Source organism: Trachemys scripta, chromosome 11, assembly GCF_013100865.1.
Source record: "Trachemys scripta elegans isolate TJP31775 chromosome 11, CAS_Tse_1.0, whole genome shotgun sequence".
Classification (NCBI taxonomy): domain Eukaryota; kingdom Metazoa; phylum Chordata; order Testudines; family Emydidae; genus Trachemys; species Trachemys scripta.
This window is the reverse complement of record NC_048308.1, coordinates 31,677,952-31,704,275: the sequence shown is the minus strand read 5'-3', so window position 1 is coordinate 31,704,275 and position 26,324 is coordinate 31,677,952. Positions and strand designations below refer to the sequence as shown.

Genomic DNA, 26,324 nt, shown 5'->3' with positions numbered 1-26,324 from the left:
AAGCCTTCACCCCACTTCCAACACACGTTTCAAAATAAAAATAGTTCTACTTTGTTAAAGCACACCGTTTTCTTTAATACTGTTTTCGCGGGAATTTTTTAAAACTGGGACGCAGACTGTGGTGCGGAGCGGGTGTAGTGTAGTCGCGCGAATGCAGCTTCTAAACTCAAGGACTGACAGGCTCCGCTGCGGTGGGATGGTTCTTTCAACGGAGCCTGTCACCCCTCCTGATACGGACTGTGTGTATGGGGGGTCTATGTGAGTTTGTGGCAGGGGGGGGACGGTTACAGATCCCCTGCTGTGTGGCTCTGTGATCCTGCCTAAGGACCGCCGCTTAAGATCTCTAACTGCCCTCCCCTGACACAAAGTCACAGAGCAACCCACCCCCCACCACATAACATGAAAAGAACCTCCCAGACTAACCAGGGTAAGTAGTCACTGCATCACTGCACTATGTATGTGCCCTGCTGCTGTGCCTGCCCCCGACTATGTACCCTGCCAAAGGTGACTGTCCTGTCCAATTACCAACCCCCTTTCCCCCCCCCTCCAAAAGAACATGATGGAAACAGTAGTTAACAGAAACATATTTTTTATTATCAACTACACATGGGACTGGGAAGTGAAACTTGGACGGGGGCTTGTGTCAGGCGGGAAGGAAAGAACTTGTCAAACTTTGGGGAATGAGAGCCTTCTGCTGCTCGAGCTCTCTGCAGGGGTGGAGTGAGAGTTAGCAGGGACTCTGCCGCCTCTCCTTCTGTGCACTTTGGGTGAAGGGAGTATGGGACTTGGTGGCGGGGGAGGGCGGTTAGAGATGGACTGCAGCGGGGCTCTGTCCTCCTGCCTCCGTTCCTGCAGAACATCCACAAGGCGCCGGAGCGTGTCCGTTTGCTCCCTCAGTAGTCCAAGCAGGGTTTGAGTCGCCTGCTGGTCTTCCTGACGCCACCTCTCCTCCCGATCCATGTTGGCTTGGTGCATTTGGGACAAGTTCTCCCGCCACTGGGTCTGCTGTGCTGCCTGGGCTCGGGAGCAGGCTATAAGCTCTGAGAACATGTCCTCCCGTGTCCTCTTCTTCTTATGCCTAATCCTCCCTAGCCTCTGGGAGTGTGATGACAGGCTAGGTTGTGAGACAGTCGCAGATGGGGCTGTGGGAATGGGAAAAAGGGAGTGAATTCCTCAGAAAGATAAATGTAGTTGTGAACAAAAAACATAGTCTTTCTCTGTGAACAGGACCATGCACAGCACCTATCACATGCGCACTCAGCACAAGGTCGAATTCTCGGCCTTCGCATTCAGTGTCTGGGGTTTTGCAGAGCACTTTTGAGAACCCTGTCAGGACAACGGAATTGCTCTTGCACGCAGACATGGTAAGCCGTAGATTCGTGGCAGCTTAAAACTTTAATATTAGCAATGGCCTCATTTCACATTGAAATCAATGTCGGTCCCTGCTGCCAGCAATCCGGCAAGCAGGAAGTCTGCTCCTGTCCCACACCCTCGCGGCTGTCCCCGGGAACGATCCCTTTCGGCTGACCCTCTCCCGCCTCCACCGCGTGGCTGCAAACCAGCGGTTACAGTTCTGTAAAGGAACGGTAAAGCAGTCCCAACACTAACATTCCCCTACCTCATTCAAAGCAGGTCATCATGAGCGACATCACCCTCATGAGGATCTCTGAGAGCGACAGACAGAGAATGCTCCGGGAAAGCCTTCAAAGACCAGGGCCGTATGCCGCCATGCTGTGCCAAGCAATGATTCCGGAGTACTTGCTAGTCTCGTGGCGCGGCAACGTGTCCTACTACGGAGGACCCAATAAGGCCGCTCTCCCCAAGAACCTAATGCAGCGGATTTCAAATTACCTGCAGGAGAGCTTCCTTGAGATGTCCCAGGAGGATTTCTGCTCCATCCCCGGACATATAGACCGCATCTTACTGTAGCTGCAGTAGCAGGGACTAAACAGTAGAGCGGCTTGGGCAGGACAATCATGCAAAACCGGACATTGCTAGATTTTTTTCAAATAGTTGCACTGCCCATGACTGAACCGTTAAGTTAATCAAACTAATCATGAGAAACCCATTTTTTAAATTGTTAATAATCATGTTCTGTTACAAATAAATGTTTAGATGTTTACAACACTTACTGGATGATCCTTCACCAGATTCTGTGTCCGGGGTAACGGCTGGGGAGGGTTGGTAGGGGATCTCTGTAAGGGTGATGAAGAGATCCTGGCTGTTGGGGAAATCAGCGTTGTGAGCGCTGTCGACTGCCTCGTCCTCCTCATCTCCTTCCTCATCTTCCCCGTCCGCTAACATGTCCGAGGATCCGGCCGTGGACACTATCCCATCCTCAGAGTCCACAGTCAGTGGTGGGGTAGTGGTGGCGGCCGCACCGAGGATGGAATGCAGTGCCTCGTAGAAACGGGATGTCTGGGGATGGGATCCGGAGCGTCCGTTTGCCTCTTTGGTCTTCTGGTAGCCTTGCCTCAGCTCCTTGATTTTCACGCGGCACTGCGTTACATCCCGGCTGTATCCTCTCTCTGCCATGTCTTTAGAGATCTTCTCATAGATCTTTGCATTCCGTCTTTTGGATCGCAGCTCGGAAAGCACGGACTCATCGCCCCACACAGCGATGAGATCCAAGACTTCCCGATCAGTCCATGCTGGGGCCCTCTTTCTATTCTGAGATTGCACTGCCATCAGTGCTGGAGAGCTCTGCATCGTTGCCAGTGCTGCTGAGCTCGCCACGATGTCCAGACAGGAAATGAGATTCAAACTGGCCAGACAGGAAAAGGAATTCAAATTCAAATTTTCCCGGGGCTTTTCCTGTGTGGCAGTTCAGAACATCCGAGCTCTTACTGCTGTCCAGAGCGTCAACAGAGTGGTGCACTGTGGGATAGCTCCTGGAGCTATTAGCGTCGATTTCCATCCACACCTAGCCTAATTCGACATGGCCATGTCGAATTTAGCGCTACTCCCCTCGTCGGGGAGGAGTACAGAAGTCGAATTAAAGAGACCTCTATGTCGAACTAAATACCTTCGCGGTGTGGACGGGTGCAGGGTTAATTCGATGTAACGGCGCTAACTTCGACATAAACGCCTAGTGTAGACCAGGCCTTAGGGTACGTCTGTATGTCTTCAGAGTTAATCTGGGTGATTGGCACCTGGGTCTGAGCACCCAGGTTAGCCAAGCCTGGGTGAGAGCAACCCAAGTGCAAAGCCCTACCAAAGTTACTGTGTCCTTATAGGTGCTGCAGTCATCCGTGCGTGTCACTAGGACTTCTGGGGGTACATCCCATGGTTCTTTGTGTTGCAGTAAACTAAGTCACTTTACAATTCTTTGTAAACTTGTGTGACCTTCTGGGCACACAGGGGAAATAATGGTCAGGCATTGGAGAACTATCAGCATCAACTGATTTAGTTTGTGTCCCCATTACAAAGTGGGTGGGTTACCAGCCTGAGTAAAACCAGCACTTGATGCCTAGGTTGAAAGCATCATTAAACTTGGGTGAAACGTTTTTGTATGTGGACAGGAGGGGGATTAGGGGCAACACTCAGGTAAGATCCCAGGCTAACTGTACAGTAAAGACATACTCTTAGAAGGGAAATCAGACAATTCCAACATATCCTCACCTAGAAGGGAGGAAGAGCTATTGGACCAGTGATTACAACTCATTGACACTAAATGGATCTGCCCCAAAATGAAGCAGCCATCAAGGGGCTTTCTCCTAGACAGGTCCAGGTGGATGTTCCGGCTGACTGGGGAAAAAATTCAGGCTTGGTCTACACTTCAAAGTTATACTGGCATAACTATGTGAGACAGTAGATAAACCGGATTTTCCTAGTGCTCTGGTAAATAGTGTGCTTTAAAGCATGCCCTTGCCCCACCAGACCTTTGAGAACGTCCGTTTATGGAAGTGATTTGTGTATGAGATCAGTGGAATGAAACTGCATCAAAAATCAGAAGAAGGATTTAGCTGCAGGTATTGATATGTGGATCAGGAAGTAGTAGGAACATCCAATGAAGACTTGAGACAGAAAAGTAATGAATGCAGCTGTTTTAGAGAAAAATAAATAAATGAGGGATTAGGAAAAGCAAAGTCATAGTCAATGTCTAACAGTAATAGAGTTAGAGACAGAAAAAGAAGAGTGAAATTATTTGTTCAAGGGTATAATCCTTGGCACAGCAAGCACACTCCTCGATGTCAGAGCATGTCCTGAAGCAGTGGCAGTATGATGCAAATTGTCGATATGGACTTTAACATCCCCAGTAACACTGAGGATAAAGGAAAAAGGACAGATGTGGAGCCAAGTCCTGAAAATAGAATTGTTCAACCTAAGTAAGCTATAAACTTCCAACTATGTCAGGCTGGAGGGTAGAAGGTCGGAGAAAGGTCTGTTTTCAAGAGAAGATCTGAGGATTTGAAGGGCAGAGAATTTGAATGAGATTTGGAGAGTACAGCAGTTAAACTGTGAAGTGTCACTTAGAGCTCTCCCATTGCCTGGTAGAAAGCACTATTCAGTGGTCCTACTAATATAGTATCTGCATTGAGTCAGCCAGTGGGTTTGACATTAATGGGGCTAGCGGGCATAAATAATCTTAGGGCATGCATACAGGTGGAAGATATGGGTATAAATACCAGTTAAGGCTACACAAAGTGAGACACAATGTAAAAATGCAAATAAATGTACTTTTTCATAACTGAAAGAAATTTGTGATTAACCAAGAAAAGAAGCCCAGAAAGATGAAAATGAGAAAAAATAAGTATCGAATATATGACATCAGACATTTGATCTAGATAGTTATGTAATGTCAGTACAGTATCATCTGAAAGAATGAAGTGATGTTCAAATATTTGGAAAACATCTGAAAGGCACATGCCTTTTGGGGAGTTGTGCTTAGAAATTCTGACACTGTTTGGCTGATGTTATAGGACAGGAAGTCCCAAAGCTAGAGTTTGAGGGGATGATGACAATTTGGTTGGCACTCTTCTTTCTGCTGTCAGAGCCCTGCAAGTTCTATATGCTTTGTAAAGCACCAAAAAGAAAGCACATGGTAGATATTCATCAAGAGTGCATAGTTAGTAAACAGTTCCCCCTCACAAATACATCAGGTGTATGTAATTATAATTTAACAATTTTTATTTTTAAATGCCACCATTATCAGTTGAGTTATGTTGATGTTATCCCTTAAAATATGGAGATATATACTACTGCAACTCTACTATACATAGGAAGGCTGTTAATTGTATTTCCACAATAACTTGAATAATATTGTGTGATTAAGGTAAACCCATGAAATATTTTTAATGTCTGCTTGCTGTCTGGAACCTTCACATAATATTTCAACTTTTCATGAACAGAAAAATTATGAGAACACCAAAGCTCATTTCCTTTTGACCCCCTAAATGCCCAGAAATATTGAGCCTTTTAACCCCCCCACCCCACCCAATCCCCCACACTTATACTCAAAAAACACAAATTACACTCTATACAGATCCTTAAGGTGAAATCCTGACCCCATTGAAGTCAGTGGCAAAACTCCTATGGACTTCAGTGGGGCCAGGATTTCATCCCTGGTGTATATACATAGTCTGAATGTGAATTTGGAGAAAAGCTGATAAACATATGTCTATTCTTTAGGTTAAAATACCACAGAAGAAGAGTACTTGCACAATATGATGAGAGAGTATATATACACATTAAACCATAACTTATTAGTAAGGCTACAAGTTGGTTACAGAGATCACGGATTCTGTGATTTTACATGACCTCTGCGACTTCAGCCCCGGGCAGTGGGGCTCCAGCTGTCAGCCCCAGGTGGTGGGGATTACACTTCAGCCCCGGGCCACAGGGCTGTGTACATGTGTGCTCAGCTCCAGACTCTCTATCTATATTTTCAGAGAAAACAACATATAACGATGTGTTCCACTGCTTCTTGGTCTTGTTTTTTTTTCCCAGCTCAAAATGGAAATGCCAGGTTTGGCTGAGTCACTGTTATTCTCTCTTGGAACAGAAGGTGGTGGCCTTGCCCTAGTGTTGCTGTTTCTCTCCTTACGCAGAGAGTTCATCTGAGTTCAACAAAATCATTAAAAAACCATACTTCTGGAGAGGCTCTCCCGCCTGAGAATGCTTTTTGACATGTTTCACTTGCTGAGGAGACTGGCCATCATTAGCCCCAGGGTGCAACTAGATTCTGTCCTCTTTCATTAGACTATTTTTATTCTCATATAACATACGTGAATCCATAAGCTCTTATTTCTTAATAACTGTCCTTGTTAGCTTACTTCACTTCTTTATTCTCTGAATCTCTTGTCCACATGCACCTTTCAGAATGCAACAATAAAGTAAAGATTCTTAAGCTGAGATAACCATTTCAAAAAACTCATTATTAAACATTACAAGGAAGAATCAGTAACCAAGACTTGATATTGAGAGGTTCTGAACATCTGCACTCTCATTGATTTCACATCTCAGGTTCAGACCCTTAATGCCATAGTCCAGAGATCATATTCTGCCCTTCCTTAAATGGGAACTATACCCCCGTAAGGAAAGGCAAAATTAGATATGTAAAAATGACAACAGAGAAATACTATATAAGTGTTATTTTACATTTTATTTTAATAAACTATTAAGTAAAGTGCTTGCAAAGAAAATTATAGAGCACTAATACTACACTACTGTAATGAACCATTCAGCAATATATTAAGTAAAGATCTGAAAAGTAAAGCTGTGCAAAACCAGGGCATAGTGCCTTTCATCTCAGAGCACTTTGTATAATTACACATAGGAATCATTTCACTCACTACTGAAATGCAACTGCTTTTGCTGTGGAATGCATCAGCACAATAGTTCAGGACTGAGATGTGAAGAAGATGACTATGTCCATTTAAAATGACAAGGAGGATGTAGGACAGGGAGACCTGTCTACATTTGGTGCAGAATTGTACTACATTCATGTTAAAACGAATATTTTGCAGTTCTATAGCATTTCACATCCAAATATTTCACAATACTTTACCAAAATAGTAATTAATTTATTAACACTAATTAAGCCTCACAATATCTGTTTTACAGCTTTTATAGATAGATAAACTGAGGCATATAAGAGGTGAAATGATTTGCTGAAGGAAACAAAAGTCTGTGACAGAACTAGGAATAGAACCCAGGAGCCCTGGCTCCCATTCCTTTACTTTAACCACACTGCACTAGACAACTCCAGTCCAAACTATTATTAAGTCCATGAGAAGGTACGTGGAGCTACTCTGGCAAATGAAAACAAACTTCACTGAATGAGAGTCAAGGGAATCATTGGGGAACAACTTCTGCTGGTGAAAAAGACAAGCAATAAAAGTTGGTCCAGTACAATACATTACCTCACCCACCTTGTCTCTCTAGTATCCGGGGACCAACATGGCTACAACATTGCAAACAGCTTCACTGAATGTAATTTCCCAGAAAAATCACACAGTTTAAATTGCAATAACACTTTATTTGAAATACTTTTATAAACTAAATTATGTCCTATAAAATATTGCACTTCCTATCTGACAGTAACTAATAACAGTCTCATTATTAATGCGAGAGCTGGTTGGAAATTTTCTGATGGAACATTTTTCCGTTGGAAAACATTGATTTGACAAAATCAAATCATTCTACTGAACTGTGTCAATTTCAGTGAAATTCTGACAGAAACCAGGCAGGTTTCTGATGGAACCTTGTCTGCCAGTTTAGGATTTTATTACTCCCACACCCTCCCATCATCAGCCTGGGAGTTTTCCTCTCCCATTACAACTGGGCCTACAAATGTGCTCTAATTGTGAGCTCAGCTGTGAGAAGTGAGTGAAAGTTCATGGAATATTGCAATAGCCTACAACCATAAATGCTGATTTAAAAAAAAGTGCAAAAGTGAGACGAAGACTGAACTGGTCCAAAAAGGGGAGGTGTGGAGGGGGCTCTACTGATATAACGCAAGGACTGTGTAAAGGTCATGCTTGGTAAGCAAGAAAAGTGTGGAACCAGAAATCAGTGAACCAAAATTGGTGTCTCAGAAATTAGGCTCATTTGGTGGACAAAATAATGAGGGGATGGGCTATTCTGCCCATCACTCCGTTTTGGGGTTCTTGAAAAAGAGACTTTGGGGGGAAAACACAGGTGAACAGATGGTTACCCGCGATACTGACTGGCTGAAAGATGGGGAAGGAGTGAGCTTCACTATCATGGCTGCCAGACCCACCATCTCCTAGGACCCTGGACTTTCTTCATATTAATCCTGAGAGATGTGCTGAACAGACTGGGCCAGAGAGAGGGACCAAGAGAACTTTGCCACCTCCAATTCTGCCATCTCCATCTGAATCCGAAATACCACCTGGGATGTGAGGCTTTGTCACTCACCCCCAGTGTGTCCTTTTCCTTCCACCTTACTTCTTCTCTCTCTTATCCCTCTCCTTTCTCCTTCTGTCTAATAAGTGTCTGTCTTAGCCGGTTAAGACGCTATATTTTGTAACACTGCTGTAAGCCTGTGACCATAAAGACAGCTAAATGCAATGACCTAAACAGCTCAATGTTGGTATAAGTTTGCTAGGTCTTGGGGTGGCTGTTAAGACACATGGCAGAATCCTACCCCAGGTAAATCAATATCCCTACAATGATGAGAGGAAGAAGAAAATAGAATTCAAGAAAACAATCATTATAAGCCAAAATGTATTATAAAAGAAGGGTCCCACCCCATCCAGTTCTGATGAAGGCAAAAATCTCACTGAAATCAACTGTAGTTCTGCCTGTATAATAGTAGTAGTGCAGTCAAGGGTAAACTGAGTTTACCCACTTCTCATTTAAGGAATGGGAGTTTAGTTTAGGTAAGTTTAGCCACTTTTTTTTTTTTTTAACCACTACACCACTGCAGCCTCTGCACAGCAGAATCAGGCACTAACAGGTGTTATTTCCCCCCCACTACATGCACATAGCTCCCATTCTGATCACATGGACCAAAAGGAGGAATGACCCCTACAGGACATACAGCAATTATAGTTTTGAAAAACACTGGATTGATTCTACCACATCTATAAGTTGCTGATGTCAAGCAATGTGTCTCAAGCATGAAAATGATTTTCCTGCTGTGCACCATTCGTATTCTTCACAGGGAATATATAACTTATGAAAAAGAAGACGCCATGGCTAACAAAAGAAATCTTACTTACGAGTATTTAGTCAGCAGTTCCAAATCATTATGCATGTTGATTGGATACGTCTCACCGAGATGAAATAGCTTCTCTAAGGCCTCATAAATGAAAATGATGCAGATAAGAGAAGCAAATGCTTCTTCAGTAAACCGGGTAATGTAACAGACTAGGGAGCTTGCATCAGTTGCAACAAGGATGATGCATAGTGTTGCAGTCCATAGTCCAATGCTAGCTCTCAAAGAAAGGTATGATAACCCATATTCTCTAATAAAAAAAAGAAAAATTAACAGAGTCAAAACATTAATTCTTAGGCACAGAAGAGGAAATACTACAAAAATCCACTCTGTGTAGGTATCTGAATTTTTTCTATACTCTCTTGACCTGCCAAATGCAAAAGTAATCTCTAGAAAGACTGAATCCAAGGAGGCTGTCCATCTCTGCAAGAAGCAAAGAATACAGCCAGCTTTAATGCCCAAAACAACACTAAACTACACTGTAGAACTCTATTTGGTAACAGAGATGTGAGCAGAACTTGCTACTTTGTGAATGCTATGGTGTATTAATGTCCATCTTGAAGCCACCATTGGCCCTGGACATAATACTGTCCTGACAGTCAAGTACTATGTTGGTTAGCTTACCAAGGAGGGAACATGCATAGTAGCTCATGTAATGCAGTTTTCACCTTTATAAATAAAAAACTAGAGATACTCCATGTAGATATAGTCATATTATTCATTTACCCCCTTTTTAATAGTATTGAACACCACAAGTTATAAAATAGACCATGGATTTCAATTGTACTTTGCAGTTGCCAGATCCCTTTTTACTGAAAAACTCTATCAAAATGTAATTAATGCTCTCAGTTAATTCAGCAATTCTTTTTTACTGTCTCACTGTTTAATTAAAAAACAAACTAGATGCATTAAAGATTTCCCAATTACAATAAAAAAGAGAAAGTTGTGAAGAAATGTGAAGGCCCTTTTAATTCAGAATTTCTTTCCTTTCATGAAAGTAAGTCAGATGTTTTCAAGCCAGATTCTCATCTGGTCTGAGTGTGCTACTAAAGGGGACAATGAGAGGCAATTGTGTACATCCTCAAAGGCGTGGATTAAACTTTGGATGCACTCTAATCCTGAGTGGGCAGCAAAAGTGGCAGATCCCTACATCTGCCTGTTTTCTTCAACTTCAAAAGTGCAAGACAATAAGTGGTTGTGATCAGCAAGATAGTGGTTACAATAGTCTCAAAGTCTTGCCTCATTCACATAGACTCTCACCCTCCATCCACAAACTAGAGCAAAACCCTCTGTGCTGGCTGTACATAATCATACATGGGGCATGCTAGGGCCACATATATCTTGGCCCCAGCTAATCTGCACGAAGAGCTGGGAGGTCTTTTCCCATCATGGAGATGAGAGGGAATGGTCAGGGCCTCCCACTCTGCCCTGTTCGTCAGAAGGATCAGGAGGTTTTGCTCTGCCATCAAGTCTTCCTGCCTCAGAAGTCCCAATTGTAAAAATGAGGCAGACTGAGCAGATGGGACTCATGGCAAGAAGTGTGTAGGACGGGTACCCATCTGCCCACATTAGGCCCTGGATCTCAGGAACCCACCACGACTGGCTGACAATGTAGGCACAATTTTCACTCATTTTGCGGCAGAGGGATCTTACTTACAGTGTATTAGCGTGTAAGTGCAGGTTTGGTTTACATTTTATTTAGTTCTTTTTCAAGAGACAGGGGGCAGGGAGAAAGGTTATATCACATTTATTCCATGAATTAGGAGATGCTGCTCAACTCCAGTACCTGTCAGCTTCAACTATGTTGTTATGAATGATAAAATGCCGAAAAGCCATGAAGTGTGTCTTATTTTATATGGTGGTTTCCATTCACGAGATTTAAATTTAATCATTTTGGACCAGGAATCAATCTAATACCAATCTGAGTTTGGATTCCTTTCAGAACAGTTTTAAAATGAAAAATTAAAAACACCTTTTATCATTAAGCGTCCCCTTTGTTTTGGTCACCACATATCTTCCAGTGTTCCTCTAAAAGTCTGAGCAATGTTTCCCAAAATCCTGACTTCTCATTTTATACTAGGAGGTGTTGATACCTCTCATGGACTAACGTGGGATTGTGCCCTTTGTTATATTTCTAATTTTATATAGATTATTATCAGTTAAAATGTAGTTCATGAAGTCACACAGGAAAAGGATAACCAAATTTAAATTACACATAAGCAAATTTTCAGCATGCTGCCAGGGGATTTATAATGCTGATTTAGCCACATACACACCCATACATCAAAAATATTCTCTGAAAGTTTATTTAAATAAAATTACTTCACTTACTTGCAAAATTTAAATAATATCTTTTCAAACACCAGCACTGGCCCTGTGCTGCCTAGAATAGTAAGAGGCTGTCCACCAAAGAGAGAGTAGGCTATTCCAGTCATGGATGCTCCAAACAAAGATTCTATTGCACTCTACATGTGAAAAAAAAAAGTGAACTTTCAGAAATTTCTATCAGAGTCCCAATTTGGTGGGTAACAACGCAGTTTCAGACTACAACATTTTAAAGGTGACACATGTAATATTAAGAAAATTCTAACCCCAAACCTAAAAGGGTAAATATGTTTTAAAAGTTCAGATTAAAGTAAAACACATACTATACGACCTTCAGTTGCTTCTCCCAGCAGACCGCCAAACGTGATGACAGGAGACATACAAGCACAGTAGAGAAATAAAAATGATGCTAGACACTGCAGACTGAAAGCATCCCTGAAGTCACTCCAGAAGAAGGGAACTTTTCTTTTGATATCTAAAATCAATCCCCCAAAAAACCTAAGAAAAGGGGAAAAATAAAGACAGAAAGAAAGAGTTCTGGTTTCTTTCACCATTGGATGAATTATGAGACCTGTACATGTGAAATCTAAGGTAATTGTGTCTCGCGCCCCCAATCTCAGTGCCTCACAATCTTTACAGTATTTGTCCTCCTAAAACTGATGTGAAGTGGGGCAGCGCTATTATCCTCCTTTCACAGAGAGGGACAAGAGACACCAAGTGACTTGCCCAGGGTCACACAGGAAACAGGAACTTGAGCCCAGGTCTCCCAAGTCCCAGAGCTAGTGCCCTAAACCAATGAACTAGCCTTCCTCTTTTTCATCTGACACTTGCTACTACCATAGAATACGTCTCTAGCATCTTTACTCATGTTGAGTACTACTTTGATCCATGAGTAGTCCACTGAGATTGATGGAACTACTCACAGAGATATGTAATACTTAGCATATGCTGGCTATTTACAATTTAAAATCTGTTCTCAAAAGAAGCTTTCTAGTGAGTTCTTTCCCTCTGTAAGGAGTTTTGTACAGTACTAGGAAGCAGCAGACTACATTTTCATAAATGGTGTAAGATTCACACAGTCTCTGGACCAAATAGTATGTCACGTTTCATAAAGAACTCATTCAGTACCCTGCCTGAGTTTCTGTGGTGATGAAGAGGCATCGGCACACACACTCATCAAGACAAGCCAAAAAGTAGCCCCAAGGAAGACAGGACCCAGAGCAAACAACAAAAGAAAGTTCTCAAATGGCATTGGCTCATATGTAAACCCAGTTCCTCATCTCATGTCATTGTCTTCTTTAAATCAAATGATAGTTCCTCACGTGGGAAAAACCTGTATGATTCCATTAACTTTAATACAGCTATACTGATTTACACCAGCTGATGCTCTGGTCTAAAGTCTTTTCCTTTATAGAAAGGGACTTTTGATATAAATAATGCTAGTAAAAATGTTATATGGCAGGTCCTGTTTCACACAGAACAGACTGAGCTAACTATAGCACTTCAAGTATCACCCATTCTGCAAGAGTTGTCTATTGCGTCATAGCACTTCCACATATCTCTCTCCTTGATTACAACTATCAAGCTATCAACCTTTCAGAATTTCTTTGGATGAGTGCAGCTTGCAGTCTTCTCTTTCCCCACGCTTTACTGTTGGTCCCGCAGGATTTTGTTCTCAGTCCCCTCTGCTTTTTCCTCTACTATCTCCCCGCTTGGGCTAATTCAAATGGTTCCCTGGCTTTAATTATTATCTCTTGGTCAATGTCTTCTAAATCAACTTCCAACCCTTCCACTCCTATTCAAGTCTTGCATCTTCAAATGCCTCTCAGACATTTGTGTCTGTCTGTGCTACTGCCATCTCAGACTCAACATGGCAAATACTCTCCTTTTTCCTTCCAAACCTTCATATCCCCTCTCTTCTCCAACACAGATGAGAACAGCACTGTCATTCCACATGATCCAGTTTCTCACTAGAGCCTAGGTTTCTTCCTCTACATTTCTAAAATATAGTCACTTCCATTCCTACTTCAAAAGCATTTTTCCATGCCTTGATCATTTCTCACTTTGATCACTGCAACCTCATCCTTTTTGCGCCTGACTTTTTATGCGAGGTGTATGCACATTAACCCACTAAGGACAGATGTGTGTATTTAAAACAAACTAATCTCCACACTTTTTTGACAGTCATCAAAGTCAGAAGGAATTCCCGAGTGGTATCATTGGCATGGTGGTGCCTCTATGATGCCCTTTTTCCCTTAGCTCCTGATGTACTGGGTGTAGCTGTGTTAAAGGGACATGGCAGATGTGTCACTACAGTCTGACAAGCCCTACCTAGCATAATGGACCTTTGAGCTGTAAGCAGTTTAGAGCAGTCCTGAGGCTATTCTAAGTTTGATGGGAGGGGAGGGGCTATCTTCTGGCCAATCCTAAGGTTGGGGTGGTCTTTAAGTATGTCTTAAAAGAATGCAGAGAAAAGGATATATGGTGCATGACATATAGGACAAAACAATATACAGTAGAACATCAGAGTTATGAAGACCTCGGGAATGGAGGTTGTTCGTATCTCTGAAATATTCATAACTCTGAACAAATATTATGGTTGTTCTTTCAAAAGTTTACAACTGAACATTGACTTAACACAGCTTTGAAACTTTACTATGCAGAAGAAAAATGCTGCCCCCCCCCCTTTTTTTAAGTAGTTTACATTTAACATGGGACAGTATTTTTTTTTTTTTTTTTTTGGTGATCTCTGCTGCTGCCTAAATGCATAGTTCCATTTCCAAACGAGGCGTGTGATTGACTGGTCAGTTCATAACTTTGAGGTTCTACTGTCTGACAATATGGCACCCGGTGAGTCCAATAAAAGCCCATGTGTTTAAAAATATTATATTAGAAAAGAACTCCCCTGAAGTGTATACTTTAGGTCCTCAGACACGTGCACACACAACAATAATTCATGTCAATGGGAGCTGAATATTTTGGCCTAGTGTGTTTAAAGAAAAGCCAGGGCTCCACAACTCTGCCTCCAAACATGCTCAACTAGAAAATAGTCTAAGTTTTCGTCACAAATGAGAGCAGACTTCTTCCACCATTCCTTTCACACTATACAGAACAAGCAGCATTAATCATGATTACCAGTGGCTTGACCATCATATATTATTGAGAAAGGATCTTACATTAAATAAAGAAAGTAGAACGCATATTCCAGAGATAACTAATAGTGCAAATTAGTAACTAAGTGTCTGTTTTTCCACTCAATTAGAGATACATAAATTAGGAATAACTCCATTACAGTGAACTCAGTGACATGCTATATCAGTATAGTTGAGAGAGAATGAGGCCATTAGACTTCCTTTTGGAAGTATATTGCTTAAAAAAATATCACATTTAATCAAGTTTTCCACTAACTTTCCAGTCCGTTGCAATTCTGGTCCACTGTGTCCTCCAAGTGGTACCGGGTCCCCGTGAGCTGCTGTTCCATTTGGCACTCCTGGGATCTTGCGCTTCTCCTAGAAGAAAGAAAAGACATTTTCTATTGAGTTTCACCCAAAAATGCAGTTTTAGCAAAGGACACAAGTAGGCACATGGCGCAGTCAGGTATTTTTCCTGTAGGGTATCATTTTCAGTTTCTATGCAGAAGTGAAAGGGATGTGCATTTACAGAATTATATGTGTGTGTCCATTCTGTGGGGTGTTATCATTTGAATGAAGCTGTGCTGCCTCCAAATAGGTAAGGGTGCTGTGACCCAGGAGAAGCAACTTGCAAACAGTAGGATGTCGTATCACTGCTGCTCAATTAGTAGCACCGCTTCTAAGCTTCCAAAAGAACCCTCTCTCCACAGGAGTAGAGATGGCAGTAGAGCCAGAAGTGAGATGGTTTCAGTCAATAGGAGCTCTCTGTGGTGGCCATGCTAACAGCTCTCTCCAGTGGCAAGTTGCTTCTCTTCAGGAGGAAGGCACAGCAAAGTCCAGATGTGGGCATGGGCTAGAAGCTGGACCCATGTCCCAGAAAGGGGGTTACTGACACCAGGAACACACACAGGCTATTGAATAGGCTAGTTTACCCTGGCTCCATCTTGACCACCACCTGCAGCAAATAACAAGTCAGTTGGGATATCACCTCTGTCCCACAGCAGGGAGGGATCAAAGGGACTGCTGCTATTAACAAGAGAGTGACAAAAGGGTCAGTCAGGGCTGGAGGACAATCCCTTGCTCCACAGCTATGCAGGTCCCCTGTGACTATTCCACTGTTTTTTAATGTAAACAAATAGAGACCCCCATATATATATATATATATATATATATATATATATACATACACATATATATATATATATATACATACACATATATATATTCCTGACTCCCTCTCTCCTCTGTTCGCTAAGGTCTGCAGTAACTCCCAGCACAGGTACAGAAGAGATTGGCTTACTTGGGTGTAGAAGGGGCTGAAGACTTCATTTACTTTATGTCTCTATCTCCCTGCTAGCAGAGAAGAACCCACCTCCTATACAGCAAGTATGACTCATCTCAGCCCCTTCCCTGTTCCAGAATTGCTTAGCTCAGTGCGCAGTGGATCTACCTGTTCTTAAGGTTCTGTCCCATAGACTTGGCCTATTGTGTCTAGACACTGAACCCTTAAATGCTGCAATAATTGTAAATCAATCTGAACGGTTTCCCAAACTTTGTCATGATGTTGCACCCATAAGGTATGGAAGAATCATATATATGGAAATACCATAAGGGGTTCCTTTGTTGTAAAAAAAAAATAATAATACAAAATGGGGTCCAAGGAAATTGTGCCAAAAAAACATTTTAAATCAACAACAGACCAGGATGTTTTGTATCTATTCTCTCTTTCTAGGTCATTATATTTCCACTTAAAACTAGCAACTCAGCAAAAACAGACCCATCTCTTGAATGTAACAATAAACAAAATAATATTTATGTGAAAAGCATTCCCTTGCCAAGATGCTTTAGGTGCCAAACAATTTAAAATGCAGTACAATTATAATCGAACAGTAGAAAAGTAGATAGCATTTTAAAACCCATTTAACCATTTGTTGAACATGCAGTAACAATTAATTAACAGTTTAGGAATGCAATCTAGTTTGAACAAAAATATTCCTTTATTCCTTGACTTGCTTACACCTATTCTGATGAGAATGGTGTGTCTCTAGGGAGGCCAAGGTCACAGTTTAAAAAAAAATAAACACATTTAAAATATCTCTGTCTCTGCAGAGTAACGATGGCTTCACAACATTCTCATTTATTAAACATTTCTATGGACGATAGAGATCTTGTACCAATTTCTCTCCTTTGCTTCAATCTTAAAGTGAGTTTACTTAACTTAACTGATCTCTTATTTGAAGTGCAACAAGGACCACAGTAGGAGTAAAACCGTATCATTGCTTTTACAGTCCTGCCCTTTGAAAAATAGGCAACCAATGTCCTTTGAAGTAACGTAATAAAGTGATTGTTTTATCCAAAACCATGATTTACACTTACTGTTCTAGTCTATACTATTGTATATAGGTTCTTGTATAGTGCTCTTCACCATAGTATCTCTGTGCCTTCCAGTAGTGCATTAAGTAACGTGACTAACATCTGTCACGTTTTTCTTTCATCCTCTCCCCAGAGGGAGGAGTGTGTACAGCATTTTGTTTTGTGTTACTGATATCCTATTATTGATATTAGGGCTCTTATGGCTGCTCTTCTATAGAATAAGCAGCACACAGATAAAAGCATAATTTGCCCAGAGAGGATTACATGAACAAAAGACCTTTAGATTTTTTAAAAAATCACTAGATCAGCTTAGAAATGAATAACAGACATTTTACACCCACAAAATAATTAAATGAGTATGTGACCTATTGGAGAGCAGTTTCTCTCTCAGATACTTCTAATGCACCTGTCACTCTAGTATCTAAGTAACACAAAGTCAAAATCAATGCACTTGTTTTGTTCTGTTTCATACAACTATTTGTTTCTGCTCAGGAGAGGCCCGGAACTGAACTAAGTATGAACAACAGTCTCGGCACCGCAGAGAATTGTTCTTGACAGTCAAGGGTCAGTTTGAGTAAGTTGAACAGCAAAGTAATGCATGGAAGTTCATACTTCAGGTGCCTACAAGTACTGTCATAGAAGATTAATAAAAGACTTTATCTTACAACATTTCTAGGCCACTAAACTTTTAGAAACTCTAATTTTGCACTGTGCATACCTGAGAAGGAACATTTTTGGGTGGCTCTATTCGAATTGTTGGGTCCCATTCTCCAGGAGGGAGAACTGTAACCTGATCAAGAAACTCATCTATTCCAGAAACCAAGTCATTACGATCTTTAGCTTTATAAGCAACATCATGGAATACCTGAGACAAAAAAAAGTGAAATACAAGAGATTCTCATTTTACATGTAAACAAGAGTGTAAAATCCTTCATGATATCTACTTCTCCTACATGGTATGTAACTTATTTATTTCCCCAGTTTTAAAATGAATCACAGTTTTGAACTAGCTGTAGTTTCTAGTAAGATAGCCAGTGTGGAAAGCAGTAGCACCCTTCAAAATCGCTGAATTTTCCAAGTATCTTACAGTTTTAAAAAAAAAAGTGTGGTTGTTCCACTGAAAAGTGACTGTGTAAAAATGTGCATCTTCCTATTCAACAGATCTGATCTGTGAGTGTGAATTTTGGATCTCAACACCTATCTGCTTACTTCAATGACAAAAGTTACTTCCTCTAACCATCACAGCCATGGGATCATAAACTGGATTCTAATTCCATCTGCACATCATAAGAATGGTTAAACTATGTTCCAATTGGAGGCTCAAATCCTATCTTTGGTTATATCCGTGCAACTTTATTGAAAAAAGCCAGATAGATCAAAAAAGCACGTCTGTCTTTGGCTGCAGCAGTAGGAATATAATCATGTTGTTGAATCTTACACCACAAAATGAAAATGCTAAAATACAAGGGTTCAGAGACAAAAGTAAGTGCCTGAGTGCAGTGAACTTCAGCTATCTAGTCACCTAGGAGTGTTAGGAAGCTTGCAGGTAGGTCAGTTATAGAAAATATTTTCATTAAAATGTTACAGCAACTCTGCAAATGACTTCACAGACCTATATATTTATTAGCTAGGGGCTAACATCAGGATGTAGTTGCCAACTGTTTCCTTTAAAGAGAGTTTCTCAAAGACTGTCTTAAAACGATGGGGGCTCCCACTAATTAGGCAGGTTGGCAGAGTATTTCAGGAGTACATATGGGCACTGAATCTGGTGAACTTTTTGGTTTAGGGTCATCCTCAGTTTGAAATAACTGTACAAACTATAGTTAATCAATAAATACCTCATCTGTCATTAGCGTTGCAATTGATCTTCCAATCTCATGGTACTGTTGGCCTTTCCCTAGTGGTCCCAGAAGAATAAACAAAAATCTGCACATAAAAAAGCCAAAAAACCAGATATTTCAAGAATGGAAAACTTAAACTGACATCATGTAACACAGAAAAGTTCATAAAATTGATTAGAGGAAGTAATATCTGAAGGGGGGGAAATAGTCTCTCTCTAAATATCCTTACACCGTAATTTAAAATTGGAGATACAATTACAAAACATTACATAAATGTGTGCCATGCAAGGAGATGGCCTGAATAGCTTTAAATACCCAAACTCACTTAGGTTCCACAAACATGCAATTAAATTGTGGGTATCCTAAAAATTAGGCAAAAGTACTTTTGACAGAAGCATATATTTATCAGTATGTAGCATTTTTGCAAAATTATGGAAGATACCCTATCCCTAGACAGACACACACACACAAAGGGTGTCTTCTATTTAAGAGGATTCTAGTTCTCCTCTATGCTATTCCCTATACATCTATTTTCAAGTATCAGAACTATGGAACGTTCTGCCAAGAGCTCACAGGGTTGCCAAATAGAGCAATTGACAAAAAATTTCATTTTAAACTTTTTTCTCACAAAAAATGATGATTTTTAAAAAATAAAATTGTTCGGTTTTTCTTTAATTTTCCCAATCAATTAAAAAAAATACCCAAACTTCTTTTACTAGCAGCAAAATGAAAAATAGAAAAGGGTCAGGGAAAGAAAACTGAAAAACTCAAAACCCAAAACATTTTCAGTTTCAGAAACAAAAATGTTTTTGAATTTTTTATCAAAAATTTTGAGAAGCTTTTTCCCGTTTTTTGCAGAATATATTCGTCATATTTTGACCAGCTCTTGAGCCAAGTTGTATAAAGAAGATGCCGTATGTGGAGTTTTCATCCCTGTATGGCTGTATAGGTACACACCCACACACACATTTATTTGCTAGTTAGCCAACCATCACCCAGATTTGTTTTCCAAGTTCATGTTTACTAAAGTGACAAACCCAATTAGGGCTGATCTAATTATCCATTAAGAATTTAGCCTTTTTATCTCCTTGCAAATCACTCAGAAACTGAATTCAGTGAATATACTTGTTATTCAAAAGTATTCACCAAATATTTATATGAACAATTATTACTATGGAGTGGTCAATGAATAATGAATAGTCAGAGTGTGATTGGTCACCCAAGTCAGATGGTTTTGTTTCTGCTCTGTTTAAAATGAGCAAATGGCAAAGAATGAATGATGAATTAAACAGAGCACTTCTAACATGAGTTCTTGTACAATTAATCATCCAGAACACACTCATGATTTTGCCATCAGCTCAGAGTAATGGGCACTGCACTGCTGTGTCACCAAGAGTCACAATCTCCTTCCTGGTTCCCTCACTGCTTGGATAAGGGAATAGACTGCTTCTGTTCTGTCTCCAACGCATTGGTGCAGTTATGCTATCTGGCACGTTAGTGGGGTGAGGTTAAGGCTCTGCTCACTCCACACCCCATTTTGTGCCTACCTGTGCAAGAAGGCGATGTGGTGGCTGGGCAAAACTTTCTCTGACCATTTCGCTACCCACAATGACTCTGCACCACCACATTAGTTGGGCCATAATTAGGCCCTCATATTAAAAGTAACTAAATATTAACGTTTAATTAAATATTAATTATTAATGTATTAAATGTTAATTATTAATATTTCACATACATTTGTGTTAATCCCAATTAGTTCTAATCTTTCACAAATAACTACGTTTTGTATCAGCATATCATTGTTTATATTGTGGTAGCATCCTCAACGTTTAGTTTCCTGGGAAATTTCTCCCTCCTTTTACTTCACTTTTAAAATTATTTAGACAATAAAATAAAAAGAATTCATTTCTCCCCCCTTCCAGGTTCCCCTGAAAGGGAGAATACAAGTCAAATCCAAGGAAGCAAAGGGAAGGGGTCTAATCATGGGGAACAAACTATGAGAGGAGCAGTGGTGAAATTTGTGGGTACTGGAATCCAATTGCCCCCTTCAGTTCTCTCTTTTTCAGCTGTTTACTCCAGATACCTATTGCTCTTGAACAATGCTATGTTAATAAAGAATTGGAATGGGCTCTATCCTTTATACCAATGTATTTATTTCTTTTGTCATTTCTCCCTCCAGGAAAAGTTATGCAGGATTATGCAAACAATTATAGCTCCCAGGTAACCTGATCAACCTCTTTGCTGTTTACCTCTTCACTTTCTTAGCAATTCATCTGAAATGTCTGTAATTCAAATATGCTAATCTGTTCATCACAGTTTCAGAAACAGTGCACTTCTGCTTCTACTTCTGAAAAGGGCACACAGGCCTAAGGTCCAATAATTAACCTAAGTATGCATTATTTAAAGGAAGAAAGGAAAGATGCCTGCCCCTCTTATAAGGTAATAATTCAATTTGTAACTGGATAAAAAACAGGGCTAAAGGATGATTCCCATCCACATCCACATGTGATGCAATTTAGAAAAATATGAAATGGAATAAACTACCATCTATATTTTTAGCACAATCTATACTTACCTTGTTGGAATTGGAACTTCAGCTAGTCCTGAAAGCAATACTGCAGGGGACAATCTAACAAAAGCAACTACGGCACGATCCAAAAACTCTAGTTCACCAACTAAAATATTTGACGCTTCAGCTCCAGGAGGTATCTTTTTCATAAAGTGTAGGTCAACCTAATAATTAAAAGAATAACAGCAGCAAAGTTCAAAGGAAAGAGCTTGATATATTGTCTGAAAAACTAACGTACATAACGATCTCTCTCTATTTCATTGACACAGAGTATCTTCACTCGGTCACCACCTAACGTACGACCAGCTGCCTGAGATTTTTAACCAGTCTACTTGCGGTGTTCTCTTCTCTTGAATAATTTTAAAAAGAGAAATAAACGAATGATTCTTGGTAATATGAATAACTATCAGTCTTTAGCATTTGCCCAACTGTGCAAAGGGAATATAGATAATCCTGCTGCACAAACAACTTTTAACGTATCCTAAATATTTTATCTACAGGGCCAAAGCAAATATTAACAGGAAATACACCATCTTTTGTTTTCTGCTATCTTCTTTATTATGCTAATTAACAGTAGTTATGAGAGGGCAAAGCCTTGGCTTTGTCAGCAGGTGCAGCGTGTAGGAAACTTGGATTCAGTGGATGAGGTTGCCATGCTAGAGTCCCAACAAGATGGGAGATTGACATCTTCCTTCCATGACTGTTTCCTATCAGCCAAAAATCACAAAGCACTATTGCTGTCAGGCTTGGAGGAAGATGTTTTCCAACCTTCTGAGCATGAGAAAATAAGCTATGAACATAACTGTCTAGCTAGGGTATTTTAAAGAGTGAAGTGGGGTAATAAGTTTGAAGCTACAATGCAATGGTACTCAATGTTGAAGAGATGGAGAAGCCATGCCATTACTGAATGGCATCACAGGTTGATTATCCCTTTTATAAAGGTTCCTTAAGGCCCAACTGGAACAAGTTTTTGGCAAGAGTCAGACCCATCTTAAATACATTCAAACATTCAACTTTTTATTTTACTTTATTTTAGGTTTGAAATGTGCTGGGTGTATATCAAACCGTCATTTTTAACAATCTAATGAGTTTTAATGTATCTTGATTGCACCATTATTTCTATATAGTCTATAGTTATTTGCCTGATATTCAGACTCATATTTATGTATTACTTCCCCAATACCATTCTAAATGTAATTATGTAATAATGATAGCAATACAATATAAAACATGTATAATTGACTTCATAATGCTCTAGTCTTGCCTAAGAATTTCAGACTGTATGGTTTTGTCATTTGCTTTCCTTTTACTAATCTAAATACAACAACAGTGACCAAATCCAATATAAACTGTTAAAGTGGACCATTTTAATGTCTATCTTACAGCCATCTGTCAGTACTAGTGTAAATAGTCTTCAGTAATATTTAGAAAACTGTTTTCTTTGCAAATGGCTCTGGCACTTACTCAGAATTTAGACAAAACAGAGTTGCCTGTGTTATGAAATATATTTTTAAAATTTCCCCAAACCCAAAAAGCCATGTTTCTAATGTTACCCCAATCTAGCATAAGCATTCTTTATGATAACATGAATCATACTTCAGTGTGTTAGACAACTGACAAACCAACATGAAGGACTAAGGACTAGTAGACTGAAAGGTCTGAGTATTTTTTCAGAGGACTAAGCTACCAGAGTCTCAGCAGATGCTTGAGAAAAGATCTTTTTCTCTTTTTTATTATTTTTTAAAATACTTTGCCTATCATGGTCTCTAGGGGCTTTTGCCATGAATTAAAATTACAAAATCACAAAAAATTGAAACAACAGCTGCTCCTCACCCCCAAAACCAGAAAATAACTAACTAGAGATGAAATCAAAATCCCAAACAAGAACCCCTTAATGTACCCCAAAATCTGAATAGGTAGAGGAGCCCTGCAGTGTGCCATGTTTAGGCTATTTCAGACCAAAAGATCTAAGAGTGGGAGCCCTTCATGGTAAACAGTTTATACTGAGGCGATTCCAGCTGGAGTTCCTCTATTGCCTGCAGTTTGGTAATATTACATGAGGAGAAAGGTACTCGCTCAAGTAGGCAGATTTCAAGGGCTTTATAGGTTAAAATCAACACCTTAAACTTAATCAAGAGACAACTAGGCAGCTGGGACAGATCATGGAGCATTAGTGTCATGTGCTCAAGGTAAGAAACTCCACAGAGCAGGTAGACTGCTGCTTTCCGCATTAACTTTGGTTTGTGACTGGATCTTAGGTGTTGTCCCACGTAGCACACATCTGAGGTGAGAAAGGCATCATTGATAGTGGCAAGAATGTAAAAGAAGACAGTCATACTCTCCTGGCCAAATGAAAATGAAAAAAGATTTCCTATAAACTGCTGCTATATTATAATTGAAGAGCTGGGGTTCCAAGAATACCTCTAGACTGTGAAGTCTCACAGCCAAAGTCTTCTAGTTAAAATTCCATGAGGCCATTTTATCCATGTAAACAAAAGCTGTCTCTTTCCTACTTCATGAAACAACTACTGATGTTTAACTTATTGAGGGTTCTTAAGGTTAGCTAGAAAGGTGGGAATTTGTTCTCCTCTCACACCCAGGGGTGCAGGAACAATTTTTATAGTGGGCATGCTGATGGTGGAAACCATGGTGTTTGTTATTACTATTTCAAGCCAGTGGGTGTGGCAGCACCCCCCAGCACCACTGCTCACACCAGTGAGAATCCGGAATGGTTCTGATGAAGTCAATGATATCACATCAGTGTAAAACTGGTGAATGAAGTTTCAAAATCTGCTGTCTCCATTTTCCTTCAGCATGAAAACATACCTAGAAAACAGAGTCTGATTTTGAAAGCTGTGGAGTTAAAGACCCACAACTATGAGTTCAGGGGGTTCTGGCATTCAAATTTCAAAATGGCTATGGAAAACTGTGAGAAAAGTATTACATGAAGTGGTGTAGTGTTCTCCAGGTTGCTGTTGGTCTCATCGCCATTCTTTTAAAATTTTAGTTAGACAAATCTATTTTTATTGTTACCCTTTTCAATGGATGTTACATTTCAATACACAGAACATTCACCAAAAAAAAATGAAGATTAGTTTGCACCAATTAACACTTTTAAAAACAACATTGAATAAAAATGTTATACCCTAGAAAGGGATACATTTGTTTACTGATACATATATTTATGTATTTAAAGGATTAGTACTGGCCTCCAATTTGAATTACATGTCTCTGCTGTAGTTAAATCTGCTTATAACCAGTGTAGAAAGACAGCCAGAGTGCTGCCTCATCTCTCTCTTCGTGATGCAAATGTCCTTTTCATGTCTTTGTTTCATCCCACATAGACAACTGTACTGCCCTTTTTAATGGTCTCCTAGCCCCTGCACACAAAGCTGACAGACTTCAGCTGGTACAAACTGCTGCTGCTAGGATTCGGTCTGGCACCAGATGGAGCGAGCACATAACTCTAGTGCTGGCTCAATTATACTGACTGGCAGTCAGATTCCACAACGGATTCAAATTGCCATTCTTTACTAACTGTATAAATCCCTTTAGAATTTTAGTTCTAATAACCTTTCCTGATTTGCTTAACTCTTATTCATCCAAGCACCAGTTGAAGTCATCTGTTGCTGGCATGCCTATCTCATGCCTGTACCTAATGTGAAAGTTTGTTTTAGGCATGCAGTACCTTCTCCAAAGATGAGAGACATTTTTTATACCAAAACTGAAGACTAGCTTGTGTTTCCTTGCTTTCTATTATTAGTTTGTCATTAAAAACCATACTACTGAGCTACTATACAACTTTGTAAAGTGCATTGAAATATCTCGGCGTGACACAATGTTATGAAGTTATAGATGTTTAACAAAAGCAAATTATTCTTCAGACACACAGAATCCACAAAAGCAGGTTACAAAAAGAGCATTTTACATTTATACATTATTCCCACAAGAGAACACATGCTAAATCTGAATGATAAGCAATCTGAATTACTTTCCTACTTAGTCAGCCCTTTACTCATTTCTGAGACCTCTCCCTACAATCTGTTGCCTCCTTACAGTGTTATGCAATGAAAAGTGTGTCTAATCTTCTGGAATGTGATTGCCTGTTGGCAATATTTTAACAATGTTTTATTGGAAACGTTTAAAACCCTTCTTTATTGTAGGTGCAACCTATGTATGTTGTGGCACTGACATGTGACAATGTATAATATTGAAGTGAAACTTCATTAGAGCTTTCTCTGATTAACACAAACCACTCTTTTTATTTAAAATTTCTACTTGTCAGTCAGAAGGCTCTTTTCACAGTCAATAAATGCTTACCTTGCTAAAGTCAACAGTGCTGTTTTCTCTGCTCACGTCATTTTTATTTTCAACGCACGCAGGAGCAGACTGTGGGGAAACAATCTGACCTGCTAAAAAAAAATATTGTTATTACAGAATACTAACAATTATTTACATTACTACAGAAGCATTCTATGAAACAAGTGTTAGAATTAAATTAGAGTATCACATATGTTTCATACTGCATGTGTATGAGAATGGAAGTGAAATTAAAGACGTATTTAGAACAACAGCCAAATTCTCAACAGACATAACATTCATTAGCTGCAGCTAGAGATGGGAGAATCCATTTTAGAAAAATTTAAACCTACTGTTGAACATTGTGAGGACAGATTTTTGTGCCATTCACAGTGTATACGTTTTGTTAAGAGTTGTTACTCCGTTAAAAAATCCTTATTCAAAAAACAGTTCCACATCTACCAAGGTAATTTCCTGAGCAATGTGAGGAGCTGCCAACTTTAGGTCTCAGTCCTAAACACTTGTCCATGTGAGTAGTGAATCAAAGGGGACTCCCCATGTACATAAATTTCCTCATGTGTGTAAATGGGCATTAACTAGCA

At 40.0% G+C, this 26,324-nt stretch overlaps 1 protein-coding gene across 3 annotated transcripts in view; it reads right to left on the bottom strand.

The window, feature by feature from the left end:
* SLC4A10 (solute carrier family 4 member 10) overlaps positions 1 to 26,324 on the bottom strand; it is a 265,490-nt gene that overhangs the window by 41,617 nt on the left and 197,549 nt on the right. For all 3 annotated transcript variants that reach the window (XM_034785814.1, XM_034785813.1, XM_034785815.1), the window contains exons 7-14: positions 25,744 to 25,835; positions 21,430 to 21,587; positions 18,852 to 18,939; positions 17,732 to 17,878; positions 14,918 to 15,018; positions 11,833 to 12,007; positions 11,516 to 11,649; positions 9,189 to 9,434 (exon numbers count right to left, since the gene is read on the bottom strand). In XM_034785814.1, the coding sequence (XP_034641705.1) occupies positions 9,189 to 9,434; positions 11,516 to 11,649; positions 11,833 to 12,007; positions 14,918 to 15,018; positions 17,732 to 17,878; positions 18,852 to 18,939; positions 21,430 to 21,587; positions 25,744 to 25,835 (1,141 nt within the window). The remainder of the gene's footprint in view (positions 1 to 9,188; positions 9,435 to 11,515; positions 11,650 to 11,832; positions 12,008 to 14,917; positions 15,019 to 17,731; positions 17,879 to 18,851; positions 18,940 to 21,429; positions 21,588 to 25,743; positions 25,836 to 26,324) is intronic.